Source organism: Neofelis nebulosa, chromosome 6 (genome assembly GCF_028018385.1).
Source record: "Neofelis nebulosa isolate mNeoNeb1 chromosome 6, mNeoNeb1.pri, whole genome shotgun sequence".
In the NCBI taxonomy this organism is placed as follows: domain Eukaryota; kingdom Metazoa; phylum Chordata; class Mammalia; order Carnivora; family Felidae; genus Neofelis; species Neofelis nebulosa.
Genome location: NC_080787.1, coordinates 141,024,983 through 141,037,094, shown reverse-complemented (window position 1 = coordinate 141,037,094; position 12,112 = coordinate 141,024,983). Strand labels below are relative to the sequence as shown.

The window sequence follows — 12,112 nt, the reverse complement described above, 5'->3', positions numbered from 1 at the left end:
ACCATGATCATCAGGGAAATGTGGCCAAATGGCTTAGTATCCCTGCCTTGTCTGCATCTCAGGGTGAGGGTGGAATCTCAGTATCTAGTCTCCTTGAATAACCTATTATGACTGTCTTGAGAAAACTATGATTTTATTTAAGGACTTAGAGTATCTTTAACTTTTAAATTACTGTTCCTAGATTTCTCTACATTCTTTGATTATTTGTGGAACATTTTCTCTTTAAATGTATCCGTGACTATGTATCTGTAATCACATATAAATATAGGAACACTAAATTTAATTTCACACTTAGGACTTTTTTTAAGAATGTGAGGAATTGCCGTTGAAAAATTGGAAATAATAGAAGCCACATGAAGAGTTTAAGGACTGCCGAGAAACTTATTTCTTATCCATTTTGTTAACTCTCTTTTTTTAAACTCCTTAATAGTTTGCATTCAGGAGAAGCCTAATAATTCACTTAAAAGTGCACAATAATAGAAAACAAAACACTAAGTCAAAACATACGCAACCCCATGCTCATTGCAGCATGATTTACAATAGCCAATATATGGAAATTACTTGAGTGTCTGTCAATGGATGAATGGATAAAGAAGATGTGAGATATATGGAATACTATGCAGCCATGAAAAATGAACTCTTGTCATTTGCAATGACATGGATAGACGTTAAGGATATTATACTAAATGAGATAAGACAGAAGAAGACAAAGATTCTATGGTTTTATTTATTTGTAGATTCTAAAAATAAAACAAATAACAAAACAAAACTCAGAGATACAAAGAACAGATTGGCAGTTGCCAGAAGGGAGGGGAGTTGGAGTTGGCCAAATGGGTGAAGGGGATCAAGAGGTACAAACTTCTATTTATAGAATAAATAAGTCATGGAGGTGTACTGTACAGCATGGTGACTATAGTTGCTAATATTTTATTATATATTTAAAAGTTGCTAAGAGAGTAGATCTTGGAAGTTGTCATCATAAAAAAATTCAATGTATGGTAACTAGACTTATTGTGCTGGTCATTTTGCAAAGTATACAAATACTGAATCATTAATCTGTATACGTGAAGCTAATATAATGTCATATGTTATTATGCTTAAGTAAAGTATTTAAAAAGAAAATAGATCTGTAAAAAAAAAAAGTGTACAGTGGGCACTCTTAGGAAATCTGGAGCATCAAAGAGCCCTGAATGTTCACCAGGTGACTTTATTAGCCATAGATCATATATTTAGAATAGAACTCAATCTGCAACTGGGCTTGGCATTATCTGCTGAATATCCATCCAGCTAACATTTCTGGAGTTCTGTTATGGATAGGACACTACCTTCTACCCTCTAAGGAAAACAAAGATGAATGAGACATGGCCAGTGCCTTTTATGAGTTCGAGGCCTACTATGATCATGATATTAGGGCAGATTAAATTGTGTAAAAATAGATGCCAACTGGAGAGGGACAATACAATAGATATTTATATCTTGCTCATTTTGCTAGGGGACATCCAACAAGAAAAGTAGACACATGGTGTTTGCTCCACCAGATATCAAGTCTTACAGTAAAGTTATATAACTTCAGATAGTGTGGTATTGATACAAGGATGGACATACTGACAAATGCAATAGAGTCCAGAAACAGACCAAGGCATTGCTGCATTGGATGATATTAAAATTAAAAATGTTTTAAAATGAAAACCTTTAAAGAAAGTGACAAAAGAAGTTAAAAATGGGTAGAATATATTCACAATACATGTAGTAAAAAGATTACGAAAAGATTATGACAAGAATATATAAAGTACATCTTCAAAATAGAAACAGTACAAACTACAGGGAAACCTGAGTGAGAGATGTGAAAGGGCATTTTACAAAAGAAACATTGTCAAAGAACAGAGGAAGAGAAGTTCTATCATTGTTGATCAGGAGATGCAAATGAAGACCACAGTGAAAGACCATGTTACGTACATTTAACTGAAAGAATTTTTTTTTTTCAATATCTGTCAACATGAAGCGTTAAACAAGATATGCACCCATAGGATTATTCTTATTGTTGACAAGAATGGAAAGAAGCGCAAACGCTTTGGAACAGTTTGGCCTTACTTCAGAAGTTCAAAGTCGCATTCCCTCTGACCCAGCAATTTCACTCTTAGGTTTACAACCAAGAAAAACTCTTTATACTTGTACTAAAGATAGGGTATCCAAAAATGATCTATCAGCACAGGTCACAATAGAAATAATCTGGAAATAACCAAGATTCACATCAAAGGGAGTGCAGAAAAGATGGCCAAGAGCTGTCAAAGTGAATGAAATACAGTGACAGCAACAACATGGATGAGTCTTAGCAATATAATATTATGTGGGAAAGTGAGCCTCAAAAGATTAATATGATCCCTTTATATAAAGTTAAAAACTAAAATAGATAATTTTTTCATGAATGCATGTAAAGGAAATGAATCTATATAAGAAGGAAAACATTGAACTGGATTTTTAAAAAAAATTTTTTTAATGTTTATTTATTTTTGAGACAGAGACAGAGCATGAACGGGGGAGGGTCAGAGAGAGAGGGAGACACAGAATCGGAAGCAGGCTCCAGGCTCCGAGCCATCAGCCCAGAGCCCGACGCGGGGCTTGAACTCAACGAACCGTGAGATCATGACCTGAGCCGAAGTCGGTGGCTTAACCGACTGAGCCACCCAGGCACCCCTGAACTGGATTTTATGATAGTTGTCTTGGGTATAGGAAGGCAGGAGATTAGAATGGATGGTGGTTGTATTAGGGGAATGGCTTTCATACTTCATTTCCAGGCCCTGGCTTTGTCTTAGTTGGTAGGCTAATAGGTGCTTTTTGCATTATAGAAGATAACTCATTAAATGACCAAGTGGGCCATGCATGGACCAAATATAAGACCATTATGCACGACAAGGGTTCCCAAATAAAGGATAAATAAAAAGTAAAAAAAAAATTACATTTTCTATTTAAATATTTGTTTAAAATCATATCATAAAAACCATTACCGGGGCGCCTGGGTGGCTCAGTCGGTTGAGCATCCGACTTCGGCTCAGGTCATGACCTCGTGGTCTGTGAGTTCGAGCCCCGTGTCAGGCTCTGTCCTGATAGCTCAGAGCCTGGAGCCTGCTTTAGATTCTGTCTCTCTCTCTCTCTCTCTGTCTCTGCCTCTTCCCCACTCATGCTCTGTCTCTCTCTCTCTGTCAAAAATAAATAAAAATTAAAAAAAATTTTTTTTAAAAACCATTACCTGATACACTATTAATTGGAATTTAAAAGATAGGCAGTTTAGCAATCCTAAAATTCATATGGAACCACAAAAGTCCCCAAATAGCCAAAGTAATTTTGAAGAAGAAGACCAAAGCAGGAGGCATCACAACCCCAGACTTTAGCCTCTACTACAAAGCTGTCATCATCAAGACAGCATGGTATTGGCACAAAAACAGACACATAGACCAATGGAATAGAATAGAAACCCTAGAACTAGACCCACAAACGTATGGTCAACTAATCTTTGACAAAGCAGGAAAGAACATCCAATGGAAAAAAGACAGTCTCTTTAACAAATGGTGCTGGGAGAACTGGACAGCAACATGCAGAAGGTTGAAACTAGACCACTTTCTCACACCATTCACAAAAATAAACTCAAAATGGATAAAGGACCTGAATGTGAGACAGGAAACCATCAAAACCCTAGAGGAGAAAGCAGGAAAAGGCCTCTCTGACCTCAGCTGTAGCAATCTCTTACTCGACACATCCCCAAAGGCAAGGGAATTAAAAGCAAAAATGAATTACTGGGACCTTATGAAGATAAAAAGCTTCTGCACAGCAAAGGAAACAACCAACAAAACTAAAAGGCAACCAACGGAATGGGAAAAGATATTTGCAAATGACATATCGGACAAAGGGCTAGTATCCAAAATCTATAAAGAGCTCACCAAACTCCACACCCAGAAAACAAATTACCCAGTGAAGAAATGGGCAGAAAACATGAATAGACACTTCTCTAAAGAAGACATCTGGATGGCCAACAGGCACATGAAAAGATGCTCAACGTCGCTCCTTATCAGGGAAATACAAATCAAAACCACACTCAGATATCACCTCACGCCAGTCAGAGTGGCCAAAATGAACAAATCAGGAGACTATAGATGCTGGAGAGGATGTGGAGAAACGGGAACCCTCTTGCACTGTTGGTAGGAATGCAAATTGGTGAAGCCCCTCTGGAAAACAGTGTGGAGGTTCCTCAGAAAATTAAAAATAGACCTACCCTATGACCCAGCAGTAGCACTGCTAGGAATTTACCCCAGGGATACAGGAGTATTGATGCATAGGGGCACTTGTACCCCAATGTTTATAGCAGCACTCTCAACAAGAGCCAAATTATGGAAAGAGCCTAAATGTCCATCAACTGATGAATGGATCAAGAAATTGTGGTTTATATACACAATGGAATACTACGTGGCAATGAGAAAGAATGAAATATGGCCCTTTGTAGCCACGTGGATGGAAGTGGAGAGTGTGATGCTAAGTGAAATAAGCCATACAGAGAAAGACAGATACCATATGTTTTCACTCTTATGTGGATCCTGAGAAACGTAACAGAAACCCATGGGGGAGGGGAAGAAAAAAAAAAAGAGGTTAGAGTGGGAGAGAGCCAAAGCATAAGAGACTCTTAAAAACTGAGAACAAACTGAGGGTTGATGGGGGGTGGGAGGGAGGGGAGGGTGGGGGATGGGTATTGAGGAGGGCACCTTTTGGGATGAGCACTGGGTGTTGTATGGAAACCAATTTGACAATAAATTTCATATATTGAAAAAAAAAGACAAAAAAAAAAGATAGGCAGTTTTGAGTTTTAATGAGAAATTATGTAGAGTTTTGGTGTCATAGAGAAGGGACCAGGTTACCAGCTATGCAACCATGGAGAAATTACTTCACCACAGTTATCCATTTATTTCCTGCAAATGTAAAAGGCTAATTATATCTACTTAGTTGAAATTACTTTGAGTTTTAAAATTAACATTGTGGCACATAGAAAGCACATAATGCATTTCGGTAGTGTAAACACAGGTAAGTTAGAGTATCCTTGTACCGGACATGCTAGCATGTGAATACCATTTTCATTGTTGCAATCCTACTTTTTAACCTTGGCCCATGCGTGCCATGTATTTTGGTCATTCAAACCAAGAAATGTTACTAATACTCTCGATAATCTCTCATGTTAGTATGACTGCAAAAGGAAATGGTGTGTGACCAAGAGAACTTTTTTTTTTTTAAGAGTTCTTTTTTTTTAAGGAGTTTTGAGTTTACAACAAAATTGGAGGAAAGTACAGATTTCCTGTATATTTCCTGCTCCCACACCGGCACCAAGAGCACTTTTCATATAAATGTTTCCTAATTTATAGGAGTGATAGTCTCAATAGGCAACATGGGAGTCTTGTGAATTTCTGCTCTTGGCATACAGAGATGTGAAAGGGAAGTGTATGAACTACACTTCCAAGCACTCCAAGCACTGTGGGGTAATGCTCCTTTGTGTATCTGTTAACCCTATAGAAATTGAATAATGGTGTTCTTGAATATTCTTCAAGTATACTTTTAATCCATTTACATAGATTTTATAATTACCTTTTTTAATGTGTGCATTTTTATTTATTCCTGTTCTTCCCTGTTTATAGCCTTGTGAACAAGGACGCCGTATGAAGCGAATCCATGCTGTGGCTAATATTGGCACAGCACTGAAGTTCCTTGAAGGAAGGAAGGTAAGAGAGAGACAAAACACTTAAAGAAGAGGTGTGGGCATACTGATGTTTTTCAACACTGGCTGTGCGGTAAAAGCATTACATGTAAATTATACAGCTAGAGATGCTATATTATTGTAACATAATTTTAGATTTACAACCAAGTGGCAAAAAATGGCACAGAGATTTCATGTCTGTACTTCAGCCAGCTTTCTCTACTGTGAAGAACTTTTATACATACTGCATGTATGTATATATAGGACAATTATTAAAAATAGAATTTTAAATTGGTGTGATACTACTAATTAAAGCATAGACATTAGGCTAATTTCATCTATTTCTTTTCCCACTGATGTCTTACTTCTATTCAGGATCCGATCCAGTGATACACTTAGCATATAACTGCTGTGACTCTTGGTCTCTTCCACTCTATGACATTGTCTTTCCTTGTCCTTCATGATCTTAATAATAAGTCCTGGTCAGTTATTTTGTAGAAGGTCTCTCATTTTGGATTTGTTTGATGTTTTCTCAAGATTAGATTGAGGTTATACATTTTTGGCAAAAATTCCAAGGATGTGATATTGTACTCTTCTCAGTTCATCATGTTAGTGGATATAGGATTCTGATAGGTCTTACAGCTGGTGATGTTACTCTCCTTCACTTGGGTAAGGCTGTTTGCTATGTTTTTTATGATAAAGTTACTATTCTTCCTTTGTAACTGAAAAATAATAGGGCAGATCATTGAGATTATGCTAATATTCTACTTCTCCTCAAACTTTGCTCACTGATTTTAACATTGATTGCCTTCAGTAATTTTTTCTTTGATGTTTGTCTAATTGTGATTAGACAATCCTTTCACATGTGTTAACTGGAATTGTTTTGTAAGAAAAGGATGTCCTTTCTCCCTGCCCCCTATTTATTTTATTCAGGTATTTACTGTGGCATGAGTTTGTTTTATTTAATAGGTACAATCCCGTGCTGTGATTATTATTAGTTATTATTTTAATTTTTGTTTTTTTATTTTTTTATAATTTATTTTTTTAAATTTACATCTAAGTTAGTTAACATATACTGCAACAATGATCTCAGGAGTAGATTCCTTAATGCCCCTTACCTGTTTAGCTCATCACCCCTCCCACAACTCCTCCAGCAACCCTCTGTTTGTTCTCTATATTTAAGAGTCTCTTATGTTTTGTCCCCCTCCCTGTTTTTATATTATTTTTGCTTCCCTCTCTTATGTTCATCTGATTTGTATCTTGAAGTCCTCATATGAGTGAAGTCATATGATATTTGTCTTTCTCTGACTAATTTCGCTTAGCATAATACCCTCTAGTTCCACATAGTTGCAAATGGCAAGATTTCATTCTTTCTGATTGCTGAGTAATACTCCATTGTATCTATATACCACATCTTTATCCATTCATCTGTCGATGGACATTTGGGCTCTTTCTGTACTTTGGTTATTGTCGATAGTGCTGCTAAAAACATTGGGGTGCATGTGCATATAGGATATCATGTCATCTGCGAAGAGTAAAAGTTTGACCTCCTCCTGGCTGATTTGAATGCCTTTTTTTTTTTTTTTTTTTTTTTGTGGATGCCTGCTATTCTTTTGGGTTGTCTGATTGCTGAGGCTAAGATTTCCAATACTATGTTGAATAACAGTGGCAAGAGTGGACATCCCTGTCTTATTCCTGACCTTAGGGGGGAAAGCTCTCATTTTTTTCCCCATTGAGGATGATATTAGAGGTGGATGTTTCATATATGGCTTTTATGATCTCTAGGTATGATCCTTCTATCTCTACTTTCTTGAGGGTTTTTATCAACAAAGGATGCTGTATTTTGTCAAATGCTTTCTCTGCATTTATTGAGATCATATGGTTCTTGTCCTTTCTTTTATTGATGTGATGAATCACATTGATTATTCTGCGGATATTGAACCAGCCTTGCATCCTAGGTATAAATCTCACTTGGTCGTAGTGAATAATTTTTTTAATGTATTGTTGGATCTAGTCAACTAGTATCTTGTTGAGGACTTTTTCGTCCATGTTCATCAGGGAAATTGGTCTGTCTCCTTTTTAGTGGGTCTTTGGTTTTGGAATCAAGGTAATGCTGGCTTCCTAGAAAGAGTTTGGAAGTTTTCCTTCCATTTCTATTTTTTGGAACAGCTACAAGAGAATAGGTGTTAACTCTTTTTTAAATGTTTGGTGGAATTCCCCTGGAAAACCATCTGGCCCTGGACTCTTGGTTTTTGGGAGATTTTTGATTACTAATTCGATTTCTTCACTGATTATGGGTCTGTTAAAATTTTCTATTTATTTCTGTTTCAGTTTTGGTAGTTTATATGTTTCTAGGAATTTGTCCATTTCTTCCAGATTGCCCATTTTATTGGTGTATAATTGCTCATAATATTCTCTTATTATTGTTTGTATTTCTGTTGTGTTGGTTGTGATCTCTCCTCTTTCACTCTCAATTTTCTTTATTTGGTTCCTTTCCTTTTTCTTCTTGATCAAAGTGGCTAGGGGTTTATCAATTTTGTTAATTCTTTCAAAGAACCAGCTCCTGGTTTCATTGATCTGTTCTACTGGGGTTTTTTTTTGTTGTTTTTTTGTTTGTTTGTTTGTTTTGGTTTCAATAGCATTGATTTCTGATCTGGTCTTTATTATTTCCTGTTTTCTGCTGGTTTGGGGTTTTATTTGCTGTTCTTTTTACAGCTCTTTAAGGTGTCAGTTTAGGTTGTGTATCTGAAACCTTTCTTCCTTCTTTAGGAAGGCCTGGATTGCTATTTACTTCCCTCTTATGAAAGCCTTTGCTGTGTCACAGAGGTTTTGGGCTGTGGTGTTATCATTTTCATTGGCTTCCATGTACTTTTTAATTTCCTCTTTAACTTCTTGGTTAGCCCATTTATTCTTCAGTAGTGTAGTCTTTGGTCTCCAAATATATGTTACCTTTCCACATTTTTTTCTTGTGGTTGATTTTTAGTTTCATAGTGTTGTGGTCTGAAAATATGCACGGTATGGTCTTGATCTTTTTGTACTTGTTGAGGGCTGGTTGTGTCCCAGTATGTGATCTATTCTGAAGAACATTCCATGTACACTGGAGAAGAATGTGTATTCCACTGGTTTAGTATCAAATATTCTGAATATATCTGTTAAATTCATCCAGTCCAGTGTGTCATTCAAAGCCATAGTTTCCTTGTTGATTTTCTGTTTAGATGATCTGTCCATTGTTGTAAGTGGGGTGTTGAAGTCCCCTACTATTATGGTATTATAATCAGTGAGTTTCTTTATGTTTGTGATTAATTGACTTATGTATTTGGATATTCTCATATTTGGAGTATCAATGTTTACAATTTTTAGGTCTTCTTGGTGGATAAACCCATTAATTATGATATAATGCCTTTCTTCATCTCTTGTTACAGTCTTTATTTTAAAGTCTAAATTGTCTGATAGAAGTATGGTTACTCTGGCTCTCTTTTGTCAGCCATTAGCATGATAGATGGTTCTCCATCCCCTTACTTTCAATCTGCAAGTGTCTTTAGGTCTAAAGTGGGTCTCTTGTAAACAGCATATAGATAGATCTTATTTTCTTATCCATTCTGTTACTGTATCTATGTCTTTTGATTGCAGCGTTTAGTCCAATGACATTTAGAGTGAGTACTGAATGATATGAATTTATTGCCATTATGTTTTCTGTAGAGTTGGAGTTTCTGGTGATATTCTCTGGTCCTTTATAGTCTTTGTTGTTTTGGTCTTTTTTTTTTTTCTCCCCTCAGAGTGTCTCCCTTAAAATGTCTAGCAGGGCTGGTTTAGTGGTCATGAACTCCTGTAATTTTTGTTTGTTTGGGAAACTTTTTATGTCTCCTTTTATTTTTGAATGACAGCATTGCTGGATAAAGAATTCTTGGCTGCATATTTTTTTTTTTTTTTTGATTCAGCACATTGAATATATCCTGCCACTCTTTTCTGGCCTGCCAAGTTTCTATGGATAGGTCTGCTGAGAACCTGATCTCTCTTCCCTGGTAGGATAAGGACTTTTTTCCCTTACTGCTTTCATGATTCTTTCCTTGACTATTTTGTGAATTTGACTATGATATGCCTTGTTAATGGTCTGTTTTTGTTGAATCTAAGAGGAATTTTCTGTGCTTCCTGGATTTTGATGTCTGTGTCTTTCCCCAGGTTAGGAAAGTTTTCCTCTAGATTTGCTCACATAAACCTTCTACCCCTTTTCTGTCTCTTCATCTTTTGGGACCCCTATGATTTTGATATTTTTCCTTCTTAATGAGTAACTGAGTTCTCTAATTCTTAAATCGTGCTCTTTTGCTTTAATTTCCCTCCATTTTTCTGCTTCATTTTTCTCCATAAGTTTGTCCTCTATATTGCTGAGTGGCTGCTCTGCTTCATCCATCATTGCTGGAGTGGCAACCATTTGAGATTGCAGCTCATTTATAGTAGTTTTTATTTCGTCCTGACTAGCTTTTACTTCCTTTATCTCTGCAGAAAGAGATTCTATTCTATTTTCAACCCCAGAGAGTTTTCTTATTTTTGTGATTATAAATTCTGGTTCAGACATGTTGCTTATATCTGTGTTAAGTTTCTGGCTGTTATTTCTTCTTTTTCCTTATTTTAGGGTGAATTCCTTCATTTTTATCATTTTGAAGGAAGAAATTAATGAGTTAAGAAAATAAAATGAAAAAAATTAAAAACAACACAAAAAATAAAATAAAGGATGCTAGATCCTAGGTGTGTTTTGGTCTTTTTGAAAGGAGCTTGATGTAGTATAGTAAAGTTGGAAAGATAAGAAAAGAAAAAAAAGGAGATAAAAAAAGAAAGGAAAAAAAGAATAAAATGCTTGAAAATTTGAAAAAAACGAATACAATAAAATAGAACAAAATGAAATGACGAAGCAAAATAGAATTTGAAAAATTTACAAAAAAGTAAAAAAGTAGAAAAAAATTAAGGAAAAATATTTTTAATAAAAATGGAAAATAAAAATAATTTTTTCTCTTTCTGTATTCAAGAATAAGAAAAGAAAAGAAAAAACTTGGATAGATGGGCCAGTGAACAGACTGAAATACGATTGAAATTACATTGGTTTCCCCTAGAAGTCAAACTATGAAGCACTTTATAGTCCATAAGCTAAGCAGGTGGAGAGACTTTTGTTCCTGATGAGAGAAGTTGGCCCAGTTGGGTGGGGCTTAGTGTAATGGCTCCGTTCTCCACTGGATGGTGCTGCTTAGCTTACTGGGGTGGATTGTTGTGGCACATGTAGTCATGTATGCCCATGCGTGGTAGGAGTGAAAATGGCTTCACCTGGCTAGCCAGTTTTTAGCATCAGAACTCTGTGCGCTCCCTTACTGGCAATCAAGCCCCCCTCCTTTGCCTTTGGCTTCTGTTCTCTCCCCTCTTTTATACTGTCTGTGACCAAGGTGTCAGGCTGCCAGGCGGCACCTCCCTCCTGAGTTTTATCTCAGATGTGGCTGTGTTTCCCAACCCCTCACTTCTGCGGGACTACAACTTTGACCTGTTCTGACCCTCTGGGGGGGGGGTCTCGCTGAGCAATGGCTGGGTGCCCGCCCACCCCCTGGAACATTCGCAGAACTATGCTGCTGCTGATGTCCAGAGACTGCGGCTGAGTTCCAGCCTGCCCCAGAAAAAGTTCACACGATCATGTACTGGCAGCGTTTTAGGGATTATGGAAAATACAACATACAACTAGCACCAGGCTTCCCCCTTAACATCCTTGTTCTAACACCAGTGAATGTGGTTGTTCTCCAGGGTTCACTGGGACCTTTGCCTGTGGAGTGGCCACATATCCTCTACCAAATGTCCTCCCAGCAGGGGAACCGTGTCTCCCTGTGTGGCCCATGGACCCCTCGTACCTCTCTCTCTGCTCCTGGAAATTCGCCCTTCCCATCAGAACACTGTCAGGTGTTGAGCTGTGGAGTTTCATACTCTGTGCTCCCCCTGTTTATAAAGTCTTAATGGAATTTAAATGCTTTACTTTCTCTTTTTTCCCCTTTTTGTTCAGTCCCTTGCGTACTCTTTGTTTTCTCTCCAGCTGCTTTCTGGGGGAAGGGGAATGCTTTCCCGTACTCTCGCCCTGTCTTCTTCTCTTCACAAGCAAAAATACCTCTCTGCCCTTGTGTCAAGTTCACCTCCCCTGGTCCTACCCCCCATGCTGTGTACCTGCTGAGTTCTGTGGTTCAGGTTGTGCAGATTGTTGTGTTAATCCTCTAATCAGTTTTCTAGGCATGCAAGACAGTTCGTGTTGATCTGTGGTGTAGGCTGGTTTACCTCCCCACGCCGTGTACCTGGTGAGTTCTGTGCAGACTGTTGTGTTAATCCTCTAATCAGTTTTCTAGTTGTGCAAGATGGTTT

The 12,112-nt window shown here is 37.3% G+C and overlaps 1 protein-coding gene across 20 annotated transcripts in view; it reads left to right on the top strand.

The window, feature by feature from the left end:
• SYNE1 (spectrin repeat containing nuclear envelope protein 1) overlaps window positions 1-12,112 on the top strand; it is a 490,159-nt gene that overhangs the window by 109,264 nt on the left and 368,783 nt on the right. For all 20 annotated transcript variants that reach the window (XM_058735689.1, XM_058735694.1, XM_058735678.1 and 17 more), the window contains one exon: window positions 5,673-5,756. In XM_058735689.1, coding sequence (XP_058591672.1) covers window positions 5,673-5,756 — 84 coding nt within the window. The remainder of the gene's footprint in view (window positions 1-5,672; window positions 5,757-12,112) is intronic.